Source organism: Cryptomeria japonica, chromosome 2, assembly GCF_030272615.1.
Source record: "Cryptomeria japonica chromosome 2, Sugi_1.0, whole genome shotgun sequence".
Taxonomy (NCBI): Eukaryota; Viridiplantae; Streptophyta; class Pinopsida; order Cupressales; family Cupressaceae; genus Cryptomeria; species Cryptomeria japonica.
Window position 1 is genome coordinate 81,079,668 of NC_081406.1, and position 15,186 is coordinate 81,094,853.

The window sequence follows — 15,186 nt, forward strand, 5'->3', positions numbered from 1 at the left end:
TCAACTTGGCATCTCTTTTTAACCGTAACAGTTTCACTCCCAATTTCACTAACAGTTTCCTGGGCCTTGCGCATTATGATTGAGAACAATGAGACATTCTCCAAATGTTCCCTCGAGAAGGATTTTAGGAAGAAGAATTCATGGAGTCTGTCCTTCGGGATGTCCTTTGTTGGCTCCTCGCCAGTTAGTCTTTTTGTAAACAATGCTTTGACGGTATTGAGGGTTTCCTCTTGAATTTTCTTGATTGCTATCCTCAATAGAGTTGGCTCCATATTAGATCTTTAGAAGAATTCCTTCTCGATACTTACTACATAGAACCACTGAGGGAAGTCATATGTTTCATTTTCCTTGATGACTTCTCCATCTATCAATGCCTGCTTGGGAATCTCCATTAGTACCTCAAGACGTGGAATAGTCAAGTCTTGATAGATGTGTGTATCCTCCCATGAATTGTCTACTCTTCCAAATCTTCCAAAGATAGATAGGATCGTCCAGTAGAACTAAGCCAAATCTTCAATGAATTTGCAAGCTGTAGTTAAGACGTTCTCTACTCATTCCTTAGAACATTGAGCAATTTTCCTTATTTCCTCAAGTCCATCCATTGATTCCTTCAGAAGAGAAGAGGAAGGAACAAAAGCCCGATCTTCCTCTTTGAACGGACGCATTAAGCATCGTACATACTCACATAAGGCTTTGTTCTCACTCTTCAACTTCCTATTTTTCTCTTCCACATTCTTCCTCCGCTCCTTCAGTGCTAGGGAAGATTCATCAAATTCTTCCATCACTTGTGCCTTGGTAGCACACCCCAGGTCCATTGCTGTAACATCATACTAATATGGAGTAATCTCATTTTTTTCCTTGTCAACCTTGGGCACAACCACATGCAAAGTCCTTGATCCCGATTCATCTCCTGTAACATTAGAGAATTTCTTTGCCACCTTTTTCTGTGGTGGATTGTTTATCCGGTTAAGAAATTTGTCAATCTCAAGTGTAAGATCCATTTCTTCCTTTGGCTCTTTCCTCATTCTTTCATTCAGCCAATTTGGAGTAGCTGCTCGCTGATCCTGTATTTCAAGCTATGCCTGTTCCTGTGTTACTTCCTCAAAAGGTCTCAAGTCTCCTATTGCTGTTTATCTGAAACAATCTTGAACATGTTCTGTATCCAGAGGAAGTTCTTGTTCTTCATTTCTTTGTAGAACAAGCCTTCAAAAAGCATTGGTGTTGAGTGTATCCTGTGTGCGTGGAATGTCGTGGACTTCTTCCTCGAGCTGACTTCTTGCTACTTCTCTTGTGAAGATATCAAATTGATGCACGCTTGAGGAGCTGTCAGGTGGTTGCGCTTCTTCCAATCATTGTCTCTTCCGTTTTGGTTCCTCCCTTGGAACCTCTTGCCTTTTCCTTGCTTGCAAATTCTCGGGGACACTTTTCTCCTTTCTACGTTCTTCTCTTTCCTAAGAAATTGCTTTTTGTTTGGCTTGGGCTCCCTTCATTGGCCTCATCTTGAGATTCCAAGTCTCCCATCAAATTGTAAGTTAGGTGGGCGTTCTTTGACTTCAACTTATTGATATGACGTTCAACCCAGTGTCTCGTGAATTTCATAACTGGCCGACTTAAGATATCTAGTTAGGAGCTTGGATTGGCTTATCATTTTCTTTTTCATAATCTGTGTGAACTGTGTTCCCATCTTCTTCTATCTAATTAGGCACTTGGATGATTTAATGTATTCTTATTAACTTAAGAGGCAACTTGGAAAACACTCTTCTTTTGATCTTGTAATCGTCCTTGGCATTAGCCCACTAATCCTCTAGTTGCATCCTATGCTTGTGCCTTATACTAGCCACCATTCTTATCTTGTCATACAAATTAAAATCCGATCTTGCAGTTGGAGGTTCGAGGTGGTAGAATAGCAGTTCATCCGTTGACTTCTCCGTTGCTGCCAATGATGGGCACAATTCATCATAATCTCCCATGACAATTGGAAATTCAAGTCCAATCTTCTTCTTTTTCTGATTTTTGTTATAGGCTGTCAATTGTCTCGTTACTTCCAACAACACCATTTTATTTGTTGGATATCTTGGAAGTCTATAGGGCTGGGAATAGAATCGACAATCAACTGTCTCGTTACTTCCAACAACACCATTTTATTTGTTGGATATCTTGGAAGTCTATAGGGTTGGGAAGAGAATCCTTGGATCCGAATTAAGTAAATTTGGGAAACTAAATGTACGAGGCCACATACTTCTTTACTAACTTCCTCGCTTCTCGTGACAACTTTGTGTGAGCACCTCCTTGTAAAGATCTGGGAATGTGCATGGTGAAGGTGTCACTTGATTTCTTGAAAGAAGTAGTGCTGTACAATTGCAACTATGGATAGCACTCGTAGATTTTCAACTGACCTAGACCGCATCCCATGGGTCCTTTGCCTAATAATCCGTTGAACTTGCCTATTCTAGCCAACATGTTGACAATAAATGGGCTCATGTAGAAGGACTGGGACTGCTTCAAATTTCTCAGCTTTTCGTCCAGGTTGTTACTAATTATTCTCGTCCAATCCACCATCTTAATGGCATCCAACACTTGTTCAATGAAGTAAAACATTTAAGACTCGTAGAGGTATGCCTATGGACATCCCATAATCCGGCTCATCATCAGCACATGATCACCATATTGTTGTTTGAAGTCCATGCTGATGAGCTACTTGGGCATCTTTGAATGGTTAGGCTTTAGCTTCTACATCCATTTTCTGTTGACGATTCCAGCACATCTCTCAATGTCAGAATCATAAATCAATGTCGCCCTTTCCTTGGTCTTGAACATCATGGATTAGAATGCGGTGATTCCAAAGGCCTCACCAATTGCTTCAGCGGTGAGATTTGCCAATAGTCTGCCATCAGGTGCCATAATCGCTCCTCTTAACGTCATAATGTTCTGCACATTCCATGATTAGCTCCGGGCACTGGATGGCAGGAGGGAAGCTGACAGCTGCTACAATTTCGCTTCTAACTATCTGCTTGGCGGTGGCTGATGGAGGATGTCCATCCTAACCAAATATTCTCCTTCTGAATTCTTCCAACTTGAATGTTCCCAGGTTGGTATCATTGACTTCTCTCCATTTTGAAATAATCTTTGTTTTAGGGAGGAATCCTCTTTGTTCATTATTGATCTGTGTTTGCCTGGAAGTGTTCGCCACCTTGCTTGATTCTGCCATTCCTACAAATCAAAATAATTAACATTAAATTCATGACAAGGAAAGTTTGGAAATCCACCAAGGGAAGAATTCCATGTTACTATTGCTGTTCAAAATAATAAAAACCTCTGAAAATAAGAACTTCTGGATAAAAATCACGCCCAGCCTGTTCTTCACATCTTACTATTGCTTCAATCTTTTTTCAAAATGTGATGTCAAGAATGAAATCCCAAGTCATGTTTAAATAGGAATTCATCCACCAAGTTGCTAAGTTGGCAATAGGATAAATTTAGCAACTGCATTAATCACACTTCAATTCTCCTTAATGAGAGGGAGACAACTTGTTATTTTGGTGGACCTTGCTTGTCATACTTGACTTCAAAATAGGAACTTCCATAATGTCTTAGGTTATGCTTCATTAATGCAGAATATTCCATTTTGCATGTTACCAACTTGTCTTTCACAAGATTCTTTCTATCTTGGGCGCATATGGGATATCCTAGAGGATTTTCTGGCCTTAGAAAAATTTCACATCTTTTCTCTCTTTCCTGGAAGTGAGTGCATTTTGACCCTAGAGAAGGAAAATCCCCTTCTTCGTGAAATTCTGCAATTTCATGTCGTGTGAGTGCTTGGGCGCATTCTGTCTGAAGGAAGAATTCTCTGACACTTAACCATTGTTTCCATTTTCCAAGATTACTGTCCTTCTTGGGGTGTAGAGGAGAAGAATTTCCAACACTCGGCCATTTTTTCATGATTTCCAAGACTGATTGCATACATGGGCGCATTCTGGGCTTGACGGAGGAATTTTGCACAAGAGGAAAAATCCTCTTGCACTGTGGATTTGTGCACCAAGAGCTTGCCTGGGTGCATTTTGGGGTTCAAGGAGGAATTTCCTCCTCAAGGCAAAACCCTTCGTGCCTTGGGATCTGTGTCGAAGATAGGGGTGTGGGCGCATTTGAAGGTCCAAGGAGGATTTTTGGAAATTTTGAAAAATCCTGCTCTTGATGAGAAATGCGCTCAATGAGCTTGACTGAGCATTTTGGAGGCCTAGCGAAGGATTTGGAAATTTGGAAGAAATCCTTCTATCCTTGGGAAATGTGCCCAAGATGGATTTTTCACGCTTTGTTCACTTAGGGAAGGATTTCCAGATTTAGACAAAATTTGATCATCTGCCTGCTCTTTTACTTTTCCAGATTTAGAACTAGATATCTAGGAACATTCTGCTGTCAATGCTTTGCCAATTGCCAGAGATAGACTTTCCAAAAATAGACTTACTAATAATAGTAAGTTCTTCCAAACATCAAATCAGGGCAAATTGGGACACAATGAGACTTACTAAAATTAGACACTGCTAAAAATAGTAAATTTGTTTAAACACAAAACTAGGCCAATCCGAGCCACAGTGAAACTTACCAAAAATAGTGAGTCCTCAGAATTTGCTCAATGTTCACTGGTAGCTTCCTTGAAGGATTATCTTTTCAATGCTTCACTCAAATTTCGCAATGCCTTAGATTACTAACTCCATTTCTAAGTTTGAAGGATAAAAACCCTAAAATAGACAATGCATGCTTCCAGACTTGGCCAAAATTCACCAAAACACTTGCAGACTCGAGGAGGTTGAAGAAATTGCTGCTAGACTAACCAAAAGACCACAAGCAAAAAACCAAGTGGACAAAAATGTAGGGGGTTTCCATTTGGAATGGGGTGATGTGTGATTAGGTCACAACAGGTACCCTTTGAAAATTTCAATGGTTAATCCTTGATGCTTTTTTTTATCATTACCTCAATATGTCTTTATTTTTTTTAAATGAGTGAAGAATTCTAAATATCAAAAAAATGTGAGATGTAACATGAACAAGAGTTTGATGTGGTAAGAATTGGGAGTGTCTTTGACTGTTTATGCTAGTGTTGTTTAATTTTCAAGATTATTTTTTTGAATATGAGATTCAATGAAAGATTGAAAAGATTCTGGAGGATCTTTGAGATGTGGTTGTAGAATTGTCTAAATATAAAGCTTGCAAAGTTGTGGGAAAAGGTAGAGGATCCCATTTACTCTCTCTGTATGGAAGAAAAGAAAGAATTACCAAGCAGAGATCAGTTGCTCATTTGTATCATTTGAATTTTTTTCATTTAAGAAATGATGTATAATATATGGAGATTCGTTAAATGGTCATTGATTATGTGCTACTAGTACTTAAGTTTGTCCTTGTTTCGTGGAAAATGAAATAATTACTTTGCCAAAAAGTTGCTAGATGCACAGAAATGCCCATTCCCTGTTTCTTTTGGTAGTTTTTACCTTTATAAATTTTTTTGAGATCTGTTCATTCAATGCTTGACAAGATATGAAAATGTCAAAATCCTGTCAGTATTTGTGTAGACAAAATCTTTTAGCGAAGTATGAAAATTGCAGAAGGGAATGAGGTCTCGTAATCATACATCCCAGACCAGGGAAAGAGGAAAAGTTACTTACGTTAAGAAGCTCAAAGGCTCATCATTCATGATAACTTAGTTGGAAAAATCATCTTTGTGGCTGGGGCAGATCCTCTTTCCTTGCATGTGTCCATGTTACTTGTCAGTAGGTCTTGAAGCTAAGTGTAGGTTATGGCATACTAGGGCCAACATCAAGCAAGTTTGTAAGATTGCTAGTTGTGACATATCTAATTCATAGAAAGGCAAAATATTAATTATACTATCCAATAAATGTGTCCTACATGCGAAGGGAGTTTGGAAGGTTGGATTGACGCTTGAAGGTAGTTATGCAACTACTTAAGAAACTCATCTGGTGTAAAAGACTTGAAGATGAATGGATAAGATTTCTTCTCTCTGCCCATTTTGTGGGTCCTGAAACTTTTGTGTTCTGTTTTACCAAAAATTTATGCTCTTTTTGCTGTATTGTAAATTTCTTTGTGCTTTCTTCACTAAAATCTGTATTATTGTTTATTAGAGGAAATGCATTGTGCTGCAAGGAATTTATCAGTTGCATGCAGTGACCAGTCCCTTGATCTGTGTCAGACTGTGTTGTGAGGGCTTAAATGAAAGGCATTTGAGATCAGTGTGTAGTTAATTTGGACAGAAATACGTTGAGCTTCTATGGTTTTTCAATCTGTTTTTAGCACATAAATTTGTTTTTGACCTATCTTGTTTGCAAGTTGTTTACATGAGGATTTTTCTGTCTTTACATTTTCGCTAGGTTTCCTATGTGGTCCTTATGCCTCTCACCTTGTGCCACCATTTTTCTTTTTTGTTTTCACAGTTTTATATTTATGTACTTTCATATTAAAATTATAGAAAATGCAAAAAGATTATCATGCAAGGGAAGTCACCTCACAAAAATATATGGGGAATTCACTTATTTATAGGGATTTCTTCAATTCCTTGCATTATTTTGATGTTGTTGTTTGTCAGGCAAGGGTTTGCAAAATCAACAAAAGTTTCATTGACAAAATACTCTCTATCACTTGGTTGGTCCATTTTTGCTTGAAAATGTATTAAAGTGAATAACTAGAAAGTCAGTAGTATTGAAGGTTATAATTCGTTTCAATTCTGTCTCCTGCCATTAATAAAACGCAAATAGTGAAGAAACTATATTTGAGTAGGGCTTTTGTTAAAAAAATTATGTGCAAATCATTTCCTCATTTTCACCAAAAATGATTGGCAAAGGGTTAAGAACAAGAACCTATTAATAAGCTAACCAAGACTCTATGAAATGAAAATAAGACAAAAAAATATTATGATCAGGAATTTTGATGAAGATGTGATAGTGTTTATTATTATGGGTTGCTTTGATGTCTAATGAGTCAAGTATACATCGTATTTGTTATTTATGTCTATGCTTTTATTTTCTGTTTTCTTGAACCTTAAATCCTTAGGTAGTTGATTTCCTAAAAGTTTTCCTTTTATATACTGTGCACTTATTTGTTTTTTAGTTTCTGATAATGGTTCTATCAATAGAGCAATTACTTTTTGGTGGTTTAAGGACCAGATATATAGTTCATTGCTATACAATCATTGTGATTCTTACCTTCAGATATGATGGGCAACGGGCTCAAATTCACATGTTAATGGATGGTTCAGTACGAATATTCTCTCGTAATTGTGAAGATTCCACCTCAAGATTTCCAGATGTGGTTGAGATTGTGCTTTCGTCGGTTACGTCAACTACAAAGAATTTTGTCTTGGATGCAGAGGTAGTATTCTGTAATTTTCTTTGCATTTGAGAGTGTATTGTTAATGTTTCCTATTATGTTTGTTTCATTTATCAAATAATTATTTGTTGTATGGGCATATGTTGCATCATACATCTTATTAATTTTCTTGTTTCTTTTGTTTTAGTAAACACCACTGTGTGCCCTATCAATCGCATTAACCTTTTTTTATATTAGTACATACCATGCTTATACTTACAAAATATATGCTTTTTCCTTTTAGTAGAATGTGTAAAGAGAATTATTTTACATTTAGTTTTTTTTTCATTAATGAGAGCTTTTGTTTTATGTCAATCAGGTGGTGGCTGTTGACAGAAATAATGGGAATAAAATAATGGCTTTTCAATATTTATCGTCACGTGAAAGAGGCCGAAATGGATCTTCTGTTCAGTCTCAAAATATCAAGGTTGGGTGTCATATAATTGTTTCCTTTATTTATCTTAATTGCTTGTGGATTCCTTAACTTGAATATGAGTTAAAGCCACTGTTCACAAAATGGATTTTGTAGATAATTGTTATGGTTAAATCATATTCATTTAAAATGCAAGAGAAAAAGATTGACTGGGATGTACACTAGTACAATTGCTAACTTGATTGGGTTATAAGCTATGTTTGTAAATAGAGTGGATTTCCTTTTACCTCACTCCCCTATTGTGCGCTTTATCTTAGTTTTCAAGGGTTATTTATCCTTCTCTTGGAAATGAAAGCCTACCCTAAGTCCTTAATTAGGCAATTTGTGAATCTCAATTATATTTTTGTCCAGTAAGTTTCAACTGTAAAGTTAAGTGTGGTTGGACAGTACAATTCTTTTGTCTGGCTGAGAAATTTTTTCTAACTTGGACAACTTACCAACCTCAAATTGTACATGTAAGATGATAGTCTTCAATTAAGTCAAGCTGTTCAGTACAATTACTCACACTAAGAAAGGAGCATAGTTCATGCTAATCTAAATCCAAAGGAATTTAGATGTTTCTAAGTCAATAATGGTTTTGTGCATATTATTTGAATCCAATTTATATCATCCAAAATGACGATAACATAAATTTGAGAATTTGTAGTTACTAGACATGGAACCTATACTTATGAAGTCACAACATGAATTAATCTCAGAAACTTAGATTACTTTTGAGATGTTTGATACAACTTTCTGAAATAGTACTACAGATTCTATCTTGGCTAGCTTACAAAATAATGCTTGTACATTGAGTGGTTATACCTTATTCATCTTTTCTACGCTTTATCATAGTTTTTGAATGGAGATTTCTCTTTTGCTGGGAAGAGGTTGTCCATCTTAGGATCTTACAAAAATTAGACAACTAGTGAACCTGAACTAATATATTTGTTTCACTAGCCTTGAACTTTAGAGGAATTGTGTTAGGTTTTGGCAACAAGCTAAACTGAATTTGTACAAATATCATTATAATTTCCTATCAATCATTGGTTAGCTACAACATATTACTCAATGTCAAGAAACTAAATCTATGTGGCCTAATTTGTGCTTGGATACAAACAACTTTCCATGTGTGGTTAAAGATTGCAAATGGCCTTGTCTGATTGACATAGGCCTCATATAAGTTTTTACAGGCAATATTCACTGGACTAATATCTTATTCACAAGCTTCTAATGGAATTTCTTAGCTGATTCATACATAACAAGTCAAAGTAGATATTAAAATATATTGCTTTCTTCTGATTCATAAGATAGTGAATAGGATACAACATGGCAGATCTTTTAGTGTTGTCTTCATGGCAAAAATGTTGAGTTATTGAAAATGTCTGTTTCTGATAATCCGGGGCAATAGTTGAAAGTTGCTATTAAAGTGAGCACGTGCAACCATAAACTTATTATTTATCAAATGTGAAAATGGCTCTTTTTAAAAAAAATCTTTCTTCAGATGATTGTATCTTTTAAAATCATGCGTAGTAGTTTGACTTATTCATCTTTTTCTTTTGTAGGTTGACGTTTGCATTTTCATCTTTGACGTCATGTTTGCAAATGGAGAACAGTAATTTTCAAAGACACTTCCTTCATGATAACTTGTTTTGGTTTTATGTCCTATATTTTGTGTTTATGTGCTTGCAACATTCTTTTTGGTGTCAGATATATAATGCATTAAGTGAGTAGCATATGATATCATGGACTGCTCCAAAAATTCCATGTGTAGTTTAATTGTTTATGTTTAAGAGGAGGGATCTATTTTATTGATTTCCATTGAAAACAAAATTCTTATGAAAGTCCCCTATTTTTTTAGCCATAAATGTCATTTGAAGCATTGCTCTAATAAAAGATGAAAAACTCTTACTCGGCAATAAATCTTTTGGCCCAAAATTTAAAAAAAATTGGGACTAGGCAAAAAATCGGGAAAAAATCAGCAATAAATCAGCAAATTTATCGAACATTTGAAAATATATAATTTCTTAAAATATTAGCAACATTATATTCCAACCAGCTATTCCAAAAAAAACAATATTATATGAAATATGAATCTATTACAATAAATTCAAAAATATTACAATGTAAATATTAATATATAAATTAAAAATATGCTAAAATTAATATGTTATTTCCAAAGATGTAAATATCTTAATCGGCAATAAATCTTTTGGCCGAAAATTTTTAAAAAATCGTGAATCAGGAAAAAATCGGGAAAAAATGGGCAATAAATCGACAAAATTATCGAACATTTGAAAATATATAATTTAAAAAAATATTCTAAAAAAACACATGTATACACTAAATTTATAGAACACAATAGCATATTACTGGTTTCCATCATATATAAATCATAGTTTGAGGCTGAGTCAAATACATACCATATGGCATATAGCAAAGTGATATACCAATAAAACAAGTTCAAGTTCTAAATAGTAAATATGACTGAGTCAAATCCATATTGTAGAGCCTAGAGTCCTAGACCACAAAACAAATCAGTGAAGTCTGAATACATATTAAGTTCATGGTTTCATATCATTGAAAACTGGAAATCATAGATTGCGTTTGCGACTAAAGCTCAAAAAACTCTGTTGCCGTTGAGTGGGTGCTGAAGTAGATGGTGTTGCAGCAGTTGCTGCTGCTGCTGCAATATCCTCAACCGGTGATGAATCTGCCTCTTCTGGATCAACAAACTCATCTCCCGCCTCCTCACGTTCTGCCACCTTTGCCACCCATTCAGCTGCCTCCCTCTCCATCTCATCTAACTGAGCGTCAGTGATAAATGCATCCACATCAATATCACCAGTAGCACCATCAAGTTCAGCAATCCAATCCGTTGTGTATGGATCAATCTCATCAATGTCAAGTGCGTCATATGAATTGTTCCCTTGTACCCTCTTTTCATGCAGTCGAAGGTTGTACCGCACATATACAAGGTCATTCAAGCGCTTCTGAGTCAACCTATTGCGCTTTTTTGTGTGAATGGCCTCAAAGACACTCCAGTTGCGTTCACAACCAGAAGCACTACAAGGCTGAGATAATATGCGGATTGCAAGCTTTTGAAGATTAGGCGTTGTGGCACCATAATCTTCCCACCACAGATTTGCAAGCATACAAATTGGCATTTATAACTTGGTAAATATTTTTATAAACTTAAAGATTGAAATAAATGGTAAAGTTAAACTGTAAAATAGATTTAAGAGCACATTTTTTTTTACCTGGCAACAAGGTGTCTCTCTTACGAATACCAATAGGTGAAGAAAACAATGGCCCATCTTCCTTCTTGTACCTCTACAACTCATCAACAATGATGTCTTGAATATTTTTATCAGGAACCAACCTCTGAATACATGTGTCAAGGCCAAGTTGAACCTCCTAATCTATTTTGAAACTGCGGGAGAAAAAGAACTTGGGGTTCAAATAGTAGGCAGCAACATGGATATGTTGGTGGAGTTGTCAGTTCCACCTTCGATCAATTATGTGCCATATGGGTTCATATTTAGTCCTCTCTGACCCATACAAGTGCTGAATTGCCTCTTTGGTCTTATCCATGGCCTCATATAGATACCCAATGGGGCTTTTATCCCCATCCACCATTCGTAGAACCCTCACCAACGGTTCTGACAACTAGACATGACAAATTTAACAAAAATCAGCAATGTGTAATATTAGAAAATTTAAAAAATATATCATCAATTGAAATTTGAACTTTGAACACTTACATTGATGATCTCCTCCATGAGTTTGGCAAATCTATCATCAAAAACGGCCTTAACGACCTTCTCTGCTTCAAGCTTCCTACAATAAGGGCTTTGCAACCATCTTTCATTCACGAACATCCTCTTCAGGTTGGGCAATGCACGTAATATGTTTTGTAAGTTGAGGAAATTAGTGGCAAAACGTGTGACTCCTGAATGCACAAGATCCTTACCATTAGTGTGTTGTCTCATAAGCTCCCAGACCCATGTGTGGTTGTAGATGTACTTTGTGATTTCCCTTCCATCTTCAACCACATTCTTCACCCAACTAAGTTTCCCTATGTCCTCAAGGAGTAAATCAAGGCAATGAGCAGCACAAGGGCTCCAAAATAATGATGGATGCCTAGCCTGTAGAAGTTTACCCGCTGCCACATATGCAGCTGCATTATCAGTCACAACCTGAACAACATTCTGCACTCCCACTTCGGTCACCACCTCATCCAACATGTTGCACAAGGTTTTTGCATTCTTCACTTGATTTGAGGCATCAATCGATTTTAAAAATACCACCTGTCCCTTTGAAGCAACTAGAAATTTTATGAGTGTCCTATTCCTACTATCTGTCCACCCATCAGATAAAATGGTGCAGCCATTCCTTTCCCAATTCCTTATTTGTTGTTCCACCAGCTGATGTGTGTTTTGGATCTCATCCTGCAATAATGGCCCACTCAACTCATAACGACTTGGGGACTTGAACCCCTTACTAGAAATGGTCAATCCATTGACCATTTGCTCCCAATATGGACTCTCAATAAAACTAAATGGAATATTGTTGTAAATCCAAAATCTAGCCACTGCCACTCTTGTCTGCTGATGCACTTCCTTATTCCATGAAGTATCTAACAATTCAGGTTGTGCACCAGGAGTGTTGCGAGGAATGAAAAAACCAGATGTATTGCTGCCCGCCCCAATATTTTCTGACTCTGTAGAACTGATATTCCTCATTGGGGCTGCCATTGCCTCTGCTGTCCTCTTTTTTTCTACCTTCTTTTGCTCAAATTCTGAAAGTCTTGCTTTTTGCCTCCCTTTGAACCTCTTCAGGACAATTGTCACATACTGTAATATTTTGTCCACTAATTTGTGCAAGGTGAATTTTGAGTCGGTATATGCCACCGGTCATAGTTTTCGTGCAATGGTTACAAATAACCTCTCCTGCCACTGCACCTGGTGTGCCTTGTTTCCACATAGGATCCTCTTTCTACCACCACCTCTACTTGTACCACCTCTAGTTGTTCGAAAGAAACCTATCAAAAGAGACCAAACATGGATCAATAAATATAAATTGAAGATGAACACAAACTAAAATTGGACAATTTAGCATGGTCACGACACACAGCCGAAGTACCAAACTACAGAATCCAGATAAATGTCTCATCAAGCTAATTGTAGGTGCCTCCATTATCAATTAGATACATCTCAATTCTATTATTTTTAAACCACTATTGCAGTGTGTAACTGTAGATTGTGGAAATAGTTAATTATTATTACATAGTGACACACCACTATTAGTAATTTATTACTATTATTACACAATACAGTGTATTGTGTAATAATAGTAATAAATTAAATTTTAATAAGTGTCTGTGTAGTAAACTGTAAATTAATAATAGAGTAAGTAACTGTAAGATAATAATAGTAAATTATAGTCTTAGGAAACTATAGTAAACTATAGTCTTAGGAAAACTACTGCAAATTAATAGTTAACAACTTAATATGAATTTTACAGTGTAATTGTAAATTAATTTTGTGACATTTTTTTAATTCAAATTTCATACTGTGTTGCAGAAAAATTACTGTAAATTAATAATATACAGTTACAGTTACACACTTAATCAATTAATAAATATTGATCTGTAAATTAATAATATATAATATATAATATATATTACACAGTTTTACACTATACAGCATACATGCTATTATTAATTTGATTTGGGTTACACAGTTGAATGAGTCGGGATATATCGAATAGCATTATACAGTTACCACTTGCCAGTATACAGTTTTGGGTTAGTTTTTTATTTGAATTAAATTTATTATTTATTACAAAGATGTTAAAACTTAATTTAACACAGTATACTGGAAATTTCGAATCACGAATTAGGAATGAGCAGATAAAATAAAAATAAAATAAAAATTTAACACAGTATATGCCCATGCCGTGGAAATTTCGAACACAAATGTCAACAAATAAAATAAATAAAAAACCTCAAACACAGTCTGAATGCCGCATCGGTGGGGAAGCTGCAGTCGAAACCTGCGAATTCGCGTCGTGTGCAATACGATTTCTGATTTCGCCTCTTTTTTTTTTTTTTAACCTCAACTTTTTTACTTTTTAGGGTTCCGTCGTTTTAGGCGCGCGATTTTTACATGACTTTTACGCGATAAAATCGTGCGATTTTCTGGTAAATGATGCATGATTTTTACTGAAAAAATCGTTTCCGATTTTTTGCACGATAAAATCAGTGGGCTGAATGGCTCGGGATATATCACGATTTTCGCGATTTTCTGCTGATATTTACAACCTTGGTTATATCAATGTATTATAATTAAAATTTAATTTCAATATTTTATTTAAATTTAAATATTGTTAATGTATAAAGAAAAATATATTAGAATTAATATATGAAATAATAAATGTACTATATATAAAAATCTTAACATTGAATAAAAAATAAAATAAAAAGAATCATTTTAAAAACAAAATTTAAAGATATAAAATTTTATTTAAAACAAAAGACTTAAAATGTAAACAAAACCTACCTTGTCGTGGACAACCGTGGTCATCAACTGGCTGACACGACAATGGACTTGCAAGGAGAGGAGTCATGCAGTGAGATTCAAAACAACCCAGTGAGTTCATTTTAGTTTTCTTTTACATTTGCCGATTTTCAAATAGAATGTTGTGACATAGAGTTGCGTCATAAAAACAAATCACTTTTTTAAAATGCTATTTTTAAAACTTTACTCGTGATTTTAACGTGATTTTTTCCAGGCGAAAGTCACAATTCTTTACCAAAAATCCTCCGCGATTTTCAGCAGATTAAATCGGCGGGACTAATGAATTCCGATAAATCGCAATTTGGATGATTTTTGGCTGATTTTTTCATCCTTGGCTCTAATAATCTTAAACAATTAACTTTTGTTAAAAATGCTGTTATGACTGTATGTGTGTTTTTTTGGTAATTACTTTATGGTTGGTTTTCTTTTTGTTCACTTTTTGCTGTTTTTTCTTTTTTTTTTGGGGGGGGGGGAAGTACGGAGCTGTGAGTGGTGCATGAAGATGGGTGGGAGAAGGCAAATGGTATAGGGTCTTTGTCTGAAATTTCCATGCTTCAAAGAATATTGTGACAAGATGTGTTAGATAATTAAAAATATATCAGAATTCTTCAAATACAGGTTTCTGACTAATTTATCTAAATTTTCTAAGGGCAAAGGTTCATTCATCTTGTTTATTTAATACTTAAATTTCCTGAGAAAAACATTTGTATCTGTGGGTTCTTTTTTCAGACAATTTTGTCAATTAAATGTCATTTATACCACACTACATATGGATATTTTCCCTTTTCCAAACTTTGTTCCATCAATAATTTTGAACAAATG

General features: G+C 35.4%; 1 protein-coding gene across 7 annotated transcripts in view; it reads left to right on the forward strand.

Annotated features, from left to right (window-relative positions):
* The window catches only part of LOC131078854 (DNA ligase 6), a 323,121-nt gene that overhangs the window by 234,262 nt on the left and 73,673 nt on the right, over positions 1-15,186 (forward strand). For all 7 annotated transcript variants that reach the window (XR_009113859.2, XM_058016664.2, XM_058016663.2 and 4 more), the window contains exons 11-13: positions 7,215-7,374; positions 7,691-7,798; positions 9,349-9,398. Coding sequence is in view for 6 of the 7 variants with exons in the window: in XM_058016664.2 (XP_057872647.1) it covers positions 7,215-7,374; positions 7,691-7,798; positions 9,349-9,398 (318 nt within the window). In the remaining variant the exon portion in view is untranslated. The remainder of the gene's footprint in view (positions 1-7,214; positions 7,375-7,690; positions 7,799-9,348; positions 9,399-15,186) is intronic.